The 12,586-nt window shown below is 39.5% G+C and overlaps 2 protein-coding genes across 8 annotated transcripts in view; both read right to left on the reverse strand.

The window, feature by feature from the left end:
* The window catches only part of arhgap17b (Rho GTPase activating protein 17b), a 24,723-nt gene extending 23,715 nt beyond the window's left edge, over positions 1-1,008 (reverse strand). For all 7 annotated transcript variants that reach the window (XM_028599338.1, XM_028599333.1, XM_028599332.1 and 4 more), the window contains exon 1: positions 590-1,008. In XM_028599338.1, the coding sequence (XP_028455139.1) occupies positions 590-642 (53 nt within the window). In that variant the 5' untranslated portion in view covers positions 643-1,008. The remainder of the gene's footprint in view (positions 1-589) is intronic.
* Positions 1,009-5,879: 4,871 nt separating this feature from the next.
* On the reverse strand, positions 5,880-11,778 carry LOC114569419 (meteorin-like protein). Its single transcript, XM_028599227.1, has 4 exons — positions 11,759-11,778; positions 9,982-10,385; positions 7,607-7,666; positions 5,880-6,642 (listed from the first exon to the last, which is right to left on the reverse strand). Exons 1-4 carry the CDS (start codon positions 11,776-11,778, stop codon positions 6,305-6,307), a joined length of 822 nt encoding a protein of 273 aa, XP_028455028.1. The 3' UTR covers positions 5,880-6,304.
* Between the last annotated feature and the right edge of the window lie 808 nt (positions 11,779-12,586).

Consider the following 12,586-nt stretch of genomic DNA (forward strand, 5'->3'; position numbering starts at 1 on the left):
TCAAGCAACAATTACAAATATTTCCTAGTTCTAGCATCTAAATTGAAAGAATTTGCAGCTTTTCTCAGTTGTATTTCATTCTTAAAATAGATATATGTATGTTCATCTTGGGCTCACAGAACGTATGATGGGCATTTTTCTTTGTATTTCATTAAAAGGATTAATCGATAATGAAAATAATTATCTACAGCCCTAAATCTAAAGAAGTCACTGACTTATTACTATCACAGACACACTATAAGCCCCCACATACATAGGAGGAGAATAGTAAAGCCTAAGAATTAAACGACATCTGGAAAACTATTCACCTTTTCAAACTCCTTGTTTTGTCCTAAAACAAATCTAAGTCCACGTGACATGTGGACAGGTGTAGTTTCTTTTTGACATAACTCAACTTCAAACGGATGCTTTACTTTCCTCAAACTTTAACTACATTACGCACAAAACGTAGCCCAGCCCAGCCCTTCCGCCAAGACAGATGTAACACTAAATATTGACAAACCATGAGAAGCAACAGTGTTGGCCTGCCAGAATGTAACCTATATGATATCAACTTGCAATAATGCATGTTGTTAAAACACACACTCACCTTCCAACTGTCTGGTTGGCAAGCTGCCTCATGCGATTAAACTGTTTCTTCATGTTTCTTCCTCTTCTGGGTCTCCTGCAAGTGTGTAAAAGTTAGCGGCACCTCGGAGCGCTGTCGTTCATCCACCGTGGATATAAAAGTTGCGCTACGTCGCAGCCATTGTGCCTGAAAGGGCTTCGCTCCGACCACTTTTACGCACTACAACTGGATGGTTTTACTGATTGAACTCGGTAACATTTGACTGTAGGAAGAAACGCAAAGACGTTAGTTGAAATAAATCATGACAAGCTGCTGGATCCCAATTGACACGAGTATCCGACTTCCTATTAAAATGGTTTAGACGCGACCAACCACTGTGGTTGGTAGGAAGGAGGAAGTGCCTTTACTTCCCTACTGTATGCTACATGGCCCAATGGTGACATGTGATACATTTGCAAGGAAAAAAAAGAAGAAGAAAAAAGCATTTACTCAGCTATTGGTTTGTCACGAAGTCAAGTTTTCAATAGAAAACATATTAAAGTGTTAAATTAGGCTGATTATTAAAAATAAATTGCTGAACTAGTGGGACAAATTGGAGAAACATGACAAAAACATTTTGTTTAAAATTAAACCGGCTATAATTTACCAAAAAGAAAAAGAAAAAAGTTGCATTAGTTGCATTTACTCCACTGATCCAGTGTCAGTCTGGGTCACTTCAGACATGGCTAAATACATCCGTGTAATGTGTTTCTCCCTCCAGACTGATTGGAGATCAGTTAAATTCAATCATTAAACACCGCATCAGCACTCTGGTGTTCTGCTGCCACCTTGTGGCTGCTGCTCTGCCATTACAGACGCCTCTAAAGTCAATCTCTGGTTCATTTCTTTTCCTTTTTTTCTTTTTTCACATTATTATTTTACATTTTCATTTGAACAGAATTACACTATAATGCATTGTATTATCAGAATAAAATGCCCAAAAGATATTTTGTCCCTTATCACTAGTAGTATCTGAGATTTTGTGCCGTCACCCAAATAAAATCAGAATCAGAAAAGGTTTTATTGCCACAATAAGTACACTTGTTTGCCTTGGTGAAAGGTGCATACATAAACAAACAAACAAACATTAAACATGAATAGGAAATGGAAGTGAATTGGATTTTTCTCATGATGCTCCAATTAGTCTTCCTGCATTACAGTAATGGTTAATTCCCTTGTTATGGACCTTGTTATGGGGTTTATGACATTCAGGCTCATATAGCTCAAAAGCATGCCTTTTCAGACAAAGGGCACACCTTATCTGCTTAACATAGCCTATATTACCAGGGTCAATATTATATGGGACCTATGAACTGTTTGTCATGGGACTGATGGTGACTTTATGATCCCAATAAATGGAGGGAAACGTGCAGTGTCGGTTCATTCCTATTTGCATAGACCTTGCTGAAGGTACTATAACTCCTTTGTTGACGTTAAAGAACAACTATTGGCAAAGTTTCACATGTCTTAAATCAACTGAGAACTCAGAGCTATACTGTAGAGAATATACTCTCTTCTCTAGTGATTTAATTAGGCTTGATTAGTCCCTGTTTTCCTGGGTGGGTATCCTGGTTAATACACTTTTCTGTCACATTGTGTCAAAGGGTCCAGGCTTGTCAAGAAAAAGAAAAACAACACCTATAGCCAAAATCAATTGTTATATAGCCTTCTCATTGACATAGAAAGTAGGGGAGGCTCTTTAAATGCAAAAATAATCAATTTTTTCCATGTGCACAGGTGATGCTAATGTGGTCCATTGACAAAATGTTCACATTGTGCCACATTTGCACATAAATTATTCTTGCATCTTCAGAACCTCTTACTTTTCCTGTCAGTGTGCAGGCAATATTTCTATGAGACATACACAAGCTTGTATTCTCACAAGCTCCTGTGGGTTTAATTAGGTATATATAAACTTCATCAACCCAAAAGATCTTCAGTGATCCTGAGGATTATTTTGTTTGATATCTCTGCCTACTGGTAGATCTCAACCACTGTGAAAAACTAACATGTTGTGACCATATTGCATTTTTATAGCTAAATATCACATAGGACCCTAGTGTGTCATGTTAATGCTGCAGCAGTGATAGAACTAGGGCTGAAATATACAATAAGGGTGGATTAAATCTACATAAATATTATTGTTTTCTACATAAATAATGGGAACTTATCTGAATATCTCATACCTGTTTGTTCTATCAGTGGAGAAGAATCTGGCACCTGTCTGAACCCAACTAGAGCCATCGGTCCAGCCAGAGTGAGCAACTACTGGGTTAAACACTGGGTGTATTGGGTGGGACCCATCGCAGGAGGTCTAATAGCAGCTGCACTGGTTCGGTATACACAACTTATACACTTCATACTTTAAATGATCCTTACATTACTGTATTTTGATTAAAGATTGATCACTGACTGAACAAATTACAAACTGTTTTCCTGCATTTGCAGACTCCTCCTTGGAGACAAGAAGATTGAACTCATTCTGAAATGAACTTAAGTGACATAAATCACAAGACTGCTTCATCATCTACAGTTACAATATAACCCCCTTATGTTGTTCCACTAAGATGTTTGTGTATGATTATGCTATCTTTGCTATGCAATCAAATTTGACTTTTTCACTTAATTATAGGTAATTATGTTTGTTTTTTGACCACATTAAGTGTGTAACTTGACTGTTAATTCTCTAATAACAAGTGCTGAAGTTTGATGGTTATGAAATAAAGCTTGTACAGAATATTATGCTTAGCGTACAGGTTTATTTAATATGATAGTGGTTTCGCCACACTGCTATGGGTAAAGTTAAAGTTTAACACAGTTGTGGATGATTAGTAAGCTTAGTAAACGTATCTCTCTAGTGCAGAGAAATACATTTTTGTTTTGTCATTGTAGTGCCTTGACTGTGTGTTTTCTTTAAGGACAACAAGGACATTAGGAAAATCTAGTTTTCAACCAGGTGCAGTAACAATTACTATGTGGACTTTAGAAAAACTCTCGAACTTATTACATTTTCAATTGAGAAGAACATTTAAAAAAAAGCTTGACCTAAAATTCAATTACTTCAGATTTTCAACCACAAATGCTGCCCACCGTTAAAAGGAGACCAAATGGCAACCTTTTCAAAGCCAAAAGACATCCCTGCTTCAGCTTTGTGTCCCCGGTACCCTGTCCCTCGTCTCTATAGCCGGAGCAGTGAATGCCTGTTCGACACTGGAGGGTATCATGCTGTTTCCATATTGTACCCCTGGGCCTCCCCACAGCAGTGGCCCACATGGGAAAGCAGGCCAGGCGGTGGGATAAACCAATTACCCCCAAAAGTCCTGGTGGACTCCTGCCGGTGCACCATGCAGCAGCTCTGGGCCGAGCCCTCCTGGGCTGGTTCCCCATGAGAGCCTGCTGGAATTCCCAGAGATGAGAATTGTTTGGTCTCAAAAGCCTGCAGAGAGGTTATATTTTGCTTGGAAATGTGACATGGTGGCCCCCCTGGGACAATACCCAGGGAGGAGACTTCAAACTGGGCTTCTGCAGGATGAAAAAAACTTTGGGTTTTGGGCAATATTTATTAAAATAAGATGTTTTGTCTTATAGATACTTAGATATGTAAAAACACAGGAAATGTTTTTTTCATATTGCCAGTGATTTCTTCTATCTAAAACTGTGCAAGAAATGTCATTTGTCTAATTGATGATGTGTAATAAAGCTATAAAATGCCTAAACACACTCCCAGAAGTACATTTGAATGTTTTTAGTGGTTGAGATCTTAAATATATATGATGCTTGTCTAAAATCAAGTTCTAACTCAAACTGAAAGACAAGACATAATACAAAAAGGGGAATAGAGAGAAATATGAAAGAGCATAGAGCAGATATAAACAATAAGTCAAAATGTGGATGGAGTGAAAGTAAAAGGAACGGATCACCCCTCATCTAGCTTCTTAGATTCACAAGCCCTGATGGTTTCTAGATGACAGCAGCCGTGACAATGGTCATTATGTCTGCCGGAGGCCTTGTCACTGCAGAGCCATTGTGTGGGCCCCATTCACCACACAGTCATTTACACTTTCATTGGCAGCTATTTAGTCCTCATAAAAAGTTCAACACACCAATTTGTGAGCCCTGCTCAGCCAAGGAGAAGTGTGGAACAGGCAAAGAAAGCAGTTGCTTTAAAAGTCAATTAATTGTTCCCCTCTTCTGGGAGGGGCCGAGGGGGAGGATCCCCAGGCTTTGGGGCCTCACATCTGTCCGTTGGTCTTCTCAGGCCGTGATGCAGGGGCCACATGACTCAATAGAAAATTCCAATTCAGTCTGCTCAGAGGTTTTCGCCATCTAAGGAGATTTGGGTATTTAATTTTATGGTAAGGCTATCCTATTATCATAAGAATCTGATTACAGGGGAAAAGATGGGATGCAGAAGGAAAAGGGCCAAAATAAGCTTGTAGGATACTTCAGCTCTAAATCCCATTCTCCTCAGAAAAACAGAGATTATGAAGCATATGATGGGAAATGGGGGTGTTGGTTCATTTAAGCCTTTACCCAGGGGGTGGAGGGCTTCATGAAATTTAGATTTCTATGTACTGATCATGAGCTCTGTTCACTTTTAAACACTTCATCAGACACAGCTACATGAACTCACCAGATTCTCTGTTAATTAAATTTAAAAAAAGAAATCTGCAAATTACTGTGTTGGAAATTTTATTTTGTATTAATTGTGCTGCTAAAATAAACACAATATGACATGTATATTTGTATCTGATGATAAAAACCTTATAGAAATGTTCTCTTTTGTATTGTTAATTAAAACAGCGTATGCTAAACTTGCTAAATCAAAATGGGGAAATGTTTGATTTGATGGTAATTTTGTCTTGCCAGCCTGGGACAATTAAAATATTAAAATATCATGTCCAGTCAAGGCTGATCTTTTACCAAAAGTCTCAATAAATAAAAGATCTCATGTAGTCTCTGAGTTAAATTTGTAAAATAGTACTACTGACACACCCAATGCCAGTATGGTAACTGAACAGATCTAAGGGAAAATCATTTTAAAAACAGAGAAGTATGCAACAATGTAGCACATGATCCTTTGAATAAATGCAAACAAATATGATTACTCATATAGTGGAGGATTTATTTTGCATTATAAACACAATAATCCTGAATTAGATGCAAAGATATTTAATTAAAAGAAAAATAGACAAAACAAAGAGGATTTGAAACTTAAGATGAATCAGTATAAAAAATAACTTCACAATCATATATGTAAAAGCCTATTCACTATGGGACAAACTGGCGATTATGAATGGCCGTGCTTTAGTCTTCCCTCCCACCTCAGTTAAGGGGGCAATTGTCACACAGAGCCAGCAAAGTGAACAACGGTTGATGTGGGGAGAAGCACAAAGAGAGAGCAGCAACCCAACCCCTTCTCGGTCTCCCAGGACTGAGGGCACTGATGGGAGGGAGACAAAGGCCGGTCCTCTCTGGGCCTCTGGGCAGGAGGCCCTGCTGTTTGCTTCTGCTCAGCTCCTCCAAATGTGTATTTTACCAGCAATTCAATAGCTTTGTCCATGCTGTTGATGCTGGATACCACCTTGCTGTCACACGACAACATCACAGGGATCCCACAGTGCCAGGATAGGGGTGAGGATGCCTGTGGATAAAGACTGGCCAGCTTCAGTAGTAGGGCTAAAACAACACACTTCCTCAGTCTAAAGGGAAGTCACAGGAATTCCGTCGTGCTGCCCAGGCAGTCTGGTAGACAAACAGGAAGTCTTTGTATCGTGGGGCACACCCTAACCAAGCTTCCCCAAAGTGTTCTGACCCTGTGAAGAGAAACTCTCCATCCCCAGGCTTCACATGGCACTGCAGGAGTGTGTGGATGTGTCCACGCCAAGACGGGACGGACCGAGGTGACCCAGAGGCAGCTGCTTGTTGCTCAAACACTCCACTGCGCTGCCAGTACACCCTTGCTGCTGACACCTCCACCAGCGACGTCTGATGTTCAGAGTCGTGGGAGACTTTCTCGATGAGGCCTCGGACCACTGAAAGAACGAAGAGGAAGACCAAGTTTATACACACCATGCATTGAGGAAATAAAGTGAAAAAATTGTGAAAAACCAGTGTGCTTTGGATGTAGAAATCTTAGTAGTTATTTTTTCTTTTCTCTCTTTTCTGTCTTTGTTTTTCTCCATTTACACCTTAGCTGCTCAACTATCCCTTATCTTTAAACGAACATGGCAGGTTTGTGAGATTGAGGCACGTAAATGAAGCCCAGTGGACAGATTACTTCTGCTCTAAAGCACAGGTCTCTCCTTTTCTGCAGCTCCTCCTGACATCTGTTTGACCTCCTCTGCACTGTCAGCAGAGTCGCTGCTTTTTGAGCACAAACCAGACCATAAGAACAGCTTTTAAAAGTGTGTCCATTCAACATTAACATGTAAGCAACATTTTAGTGTTGTAGCAACTTGTGGAGCTAATTTGATGTACTTTATATTGTAGTGGTATTGCTATATCGTATGACACTAAATCATATTTTATAAGGGGATCTCACATTTTTTTACATAAAATCTGTGGATGAACTAGTGAGTGTAAAAAAGTGAAATATTTGTATACTACCTAAATAAATGTAGAGGAGTAGAAGTATAAAGTTGCATAAACATGTTGCATAAAGTGGTACATGCAAGTAAGCACATGCATGTTAATACTGTGCACAAATAATTGAATGAGTGTGTTAAATTACATTCAACAAATGAGATTTAATGTTCAGTTTTTCACACTTCACTCTCATTTATGCCACTATACATCCACCATTATATCACGCAAATCACATTGATATTCTTCAGGTTTTTTTTTTTTTTTTTTGTTACTCTTTGGCTACTATACCTTACATTGTTTATATCTCCAATATATCTTAGTATGACTTTAATGGGGCTCTGTCAGTGTGTCTGTATAGTACAACAAGTGACAGATCTTGGGTTTGTAGAATTAGAAATATTATGTACCCACCAAAGTCACTGTTGCAGATAGCCATGAGGAGTTCTGTGTCATTGCAGGGTCGGCATGAAGCTGTGAGTAGAGACAATCAGAACAGAAAATGACAGTTAAGATGATGAAAACCTGCATCAAATCTGTCAATCATAATCACCCTCTCCCAAACCATGCATAACTCAGCATAGCTCTATGACTATGATTGATAGCTGGGTGTCAATCCTCCTCCGTTTCACTCCCCGGCCTAAAATCTGACAAACATACCGGCTTCATTCATCTCCCTCCTCACATCAAAGATTAAAGAAACCAGGGGTTTGATGAAGGAATGCGGCTCCTGTGTTTCTGCTCTGCCCACCACGCCGCCTCCTGATCAAAAAAACTCACGAGTCCTGACTCCGTGTTTGACTCCTATTGTGTCCACCTAATTGAATGACCCTGTGCCAATGCAGGAGACTGCAGGAGTCAAACGCTTCTGCAAGACTGGCAACGCAGAAAAGATAATCCAGCAGCTGTCTATTATGGACACAATGACATCACCACATTGGGACAGGCCCGCACACATGGATAAATGCTAATAACGAGACAATAAAAAGGCATTTGTGGAATCTGCAAAGTATTTACGGTCTCGATTCATGCCCCTTGGCCCTTCAGCTGCTCTGTGGTCTGCTCTGTCCTCGCTGCTTTGTCCCACCGATGGAAACCAGACAAAACACACACTGACCAGCAGCTGCATGCTCCAGTCAGCATGATTGGGGTCTATAATTAAATAACCACTATTTCTCCAAGGAATTAGGACTGGTCAGTCCATCACACTCCACAACAGTTAATGCAATAGAAGGTTTTAAGATTTTATTTGAATTTTTGGTGCCAATGTCTAACTAAAAGGAATGGTTATAATTAATATGAATTTCATTGAAATGTTGAATAATAACAACATTTTATTAAAAAGGGGAATAGATTTGTTTTAAAAGAAGTCATAGTATAGCATGTCCAAAAGTCATAGTATACTTACTTCAAAAAAGTGATAAAAAGTCATGTTATAGTTTATTGAAAAAAATTGTAAAAAAGTCATAGTATAGAATGTCTAAAACAAATACAAACATTATATGGTATGTCGAAAAAAATCATAGTGTAGTATGTTGAAAAAAGTGATAAAAAATCATAGTATAGCATGTCGGAAAAAAGTGATAAAAAAGTAATAGTATAGTATGTCGAAAAATGTGGTAAAAAGTCACTGAATGGTATGTTGAAAAAAAGTGATAAAAAGTCATAGTATAGTATGTTGATAAAAAAGTCATTGTATGGTTGTCAAAGAAAGTCTGGAAAAACATTCAAACTCAACACAAAATTGCCAAGTCCTGACTGGGAATCAATCCAAGGGTGAACATCTACAGTGCCTACTTGGTGGTGCTATTTGCAGCATTGCTGACCACTGAGCCTCTGTGACACTGAATAGTAGAAAAAGTGACAAAAAGTATAGTCTGAGAAAAATAGTCATGGTATAGTATGTCAAAAAAGTGATACATAAGTCATAGTATAGTATGTCGATAAAAGTCATAAAAAAGTCATGGTATGGTTTGTCAAAGAAAGTCTGGAAAAACATTCAAACTCCACAAAAAATGTCAAGTCCTGACTGGGATCAATCCAGGGGTCAGCATCTGCAGTGCCTACTTGCTGGTGCTATTAGATAGTCATAGTAGATAGTATGTTGAAATAAGTCATTAAAAAGTCATTGTATAGTATGTTAAAAAAAAGTCATAAAAAGTCAATATAGTATGTCGACAAAAGTGATAAAAAATAGTCATAGTATAGTATGTCAAAAAATGTGAAATAAAACATAGTATAGAATATCAAAAAAAAGTAATACTATAGTATGTTGAATAAAGTGACGAACATGCAAACTCCACACAAAAAGTGCAAGCCCTGACTGGGAATGGATCCACGGGTTAAAGTCTGGAGTGCCTACTTGTTGGTGCTAGTCGCAACACTGAGCCACTGTGACACTGAATAGCAGAAAAAGTGATAAAAAAGTCAATATAGTATAGAAAAACAAAGAAAAACAAAAAAAAGAAAGTCATAGTGTAGTATGTCATATTGTGTGTGATTGTGTGAATCAGCATTCACACAATAGGTACCATTTATAAAGGGTTTATTAATTGTAACTAATAGCTTAATTGCATGTGCTAATGCTTAATAAAACAGTTATAAACCACTAATAAGAACATAGATGGGGTTAATAGGTTGTGGGAAAAATGGCTATAATGGCTTATAACTGACCTATGAAGCTTTAGTTAATGATTTATTAAATCAATAATGCCATTTGTTACACATTCTATAAATGCATATTTTTCAGATTGGTCATCATAATGCAAAATCAGAGAGGGTCCACTCACCCTGAAGCCCGCTGTGGCCCACGTTGAGAGCAGTCCTGTTGCCCAGCAGCTCATATCTGAAGCCCATCGTGCGTCTGCTCCAGGGTCCATCACTCTGCGGTCTGGACTGGAGGTAGATTACGGGCCTGTGCGGACCATCTGCCCGGAAACAGAACACCTGCTGCTCGGGCCGCCCGCCCTCTGTCACCAGCAGCTCCAGCTCCCCGGCTCGTTCAATGAACACGCTGGCTCCACGGAAAGAGGGAGACGGTTTGATGCAGACAGTGGTGCTCTGGGAGGAGGACAGATTGGGCTCCAGGACCACCCGGAGAGCCTGGCCAGGGTATATCCACCTCACCGAGCCCTCTGTACAGCGCAACTGCACCTGGAGGACAATCCTGGAGTCCACACCAGCGGCAAAACCGCTGGATGACCGGGAAAAAAACGAGAAATTCACATAATTCAACAATGTTCTTTATAGATCATCCCATTTGCGTTATCCTTATTGAGTTTATCCACACTTGACAATAATGCAACTTTAAATGCTAATATTTCATAAATAAATGCTTATATGTTTATTACTATCTAATACGCATGCACTCTGCAGTTAAAGGCTAGATGTTAATAAGTCAATAACACAAGTTTTTATTTTATTTTTTATCATCAAGTCTGCAGTTAATGTTTGTTCAGATTGTATGCAGACCCTTTCTGGGCGTTTTCACAACACCGAGTAAGCCAAAAGTTGTTCTTCGTATTAATGGCTTTTAACGGATATATACAACATAAGTTAACAATTTAGCGTTGTCTTTCAAAAGGTCAGTTTGGCCTTCAATATGTTCTCCCTCTTTTTCCCTCTTCAAAATACAACAATCTTGCAGAATTGAGAAATTTTGCTTGCCTTCCAGTCCAGTTGCAGAGATCAGCCGCGCAGTGCAGTAACTGAAGACTCAGGATGCACATCAAAATAATCACATTTGGCAACATCTCATCCACATGAAGATAAAATTTCAGACTGAAGTGGACGGTAGTGCATGGCTAGAAAGTCCGTCTGTCAGTTATCGAGAGCAGGCTACTTCCACGCTCTGCTGCGACGCGACACTGTGACCAGCTTCACGGGACTCTCTCTCTCTCTCTCTCTCTCTCTCTCTCTCTCTCTCTCTCTCTCTCTCTCTCTCTCTGTCTGTCTCTGTCTGTCTCTCTCCCCCTCCCTAATTAGGACTGATCCAGTTGTTGGGGAGACTGCTGGAGTCTGCAGGTCTTTGTCTTTGCTCTCTAAAGAGACACTCAGTTTGAAACCCTTCAGCCATCTGTTAATATCAGTCCGCCTTTCTGCACAGTAATTCATCCACTTCTAAGAAGCTGTCAGCGGTTTATTGTTTTATTTTTTTATTTTTACTCAAGGGCTCAGTATACTGCGCATTTTATAGTCTACATTTATACAGGAAAATAGCAAAACTGAAATAGAACAATTAAGTAAAAATGATCAAATTGAGTGTAATTTGACCTACCCTTCTCCAAAAGTAAACAAATCACCAGTTTGTACTGACTGAGGTTATGTATTACTGGTATTACTATACCAGCAGCTCATCTTAGTTCTGTGTTCGAGCTGCATCTAGTGGCGGGATGATGCAACACACAATGACCTCACCCAATGAGGAGGAGGCTGTAACTCAACAGCCGCTAATATTGTAGATGAGTACCAGCTTTCACCAATAATTAATCCACTATGGATGGCTGGTTTCACTTCGTTTTAACTTTCAGGGTGCGTTTGTGCGAAAATAGTTTGGGACCGTTTCACGGTCTTCCTGGTAGCGACATCTTGTGGAGGTATAAAGACTTTGGAGCGAAGAAGAAGGCCTCTCTCTAGGTTTGCATAAAGCTTGTATACAGGCTACATTTAGGCCCGAAGGCAGCATCAGATCAAAGGGTTGAGGTTCTTGATGGGTATGTTGTTGAGTAAATTACACTCATATGGAGAAGTTGGCCAGATGTTGTCACAGCTGCAGAAAAAGCCTTTGTTCCATGTGTCCCGAAACCTTGAAGTTTGGATGATATTGAAACCGTCACAACTTTGAAAATACACACATTTTCAAAAAACATTGCGGACGAATGCAGAATATAACAGATTAGGCTATAATACACAGCAAAGTCGCCAATGTTGCAGTGTAGCCTATACTGTTTATTATTTTGCGTCAAAAAAAGCATTTCTAGAAAACTGCGCTTCGCCACCAAATTTCAATTAAATCACACCACGAAATTCTGATAATAACAGCTTAGACAGTGATCATTGGTGAGCCAGAAACCAGACTGAGTTTCCTCGCAGGAGTACCGGATGGTCAGATTGGGTCATGTGTCCCAGAGACACAAAGCAAAGTCAAATGAATGGAGGCTTTGTGCCTAAAAGAAGTGGCCTCTTATTGGCGCAGTGCAGCCTGGATCCTTCACATAGGCTACTGTAAAGGTCTGATGGACCAAGGTGCTGAAAATTGGGTGCTGTCAGAAAACACAGTCAATGATGGTGAAAATCACGGCCCCTTAAAAAAAAAAAAAGAAGAAAAAAAAAAGAAACTTCGCTCACTCAACTCGACACAGGGTCACAGTTTGGGACTTCCTGTGATTCAGTCTC

This window comes from Perca flavescens, chromosome 15 (genome assembly GCF_004354835.1).
Source record: "Perca flavescens isolate YP-PL-M2 chromosome 15, PFLA_1.0, whole genome shotgun sequence".
Taxonomy (NCBI): Eukaryota; Metazoa; Chordata; class Actinopteri; order Perciformes; family Percidae; genus Perca; species Perca flavescens.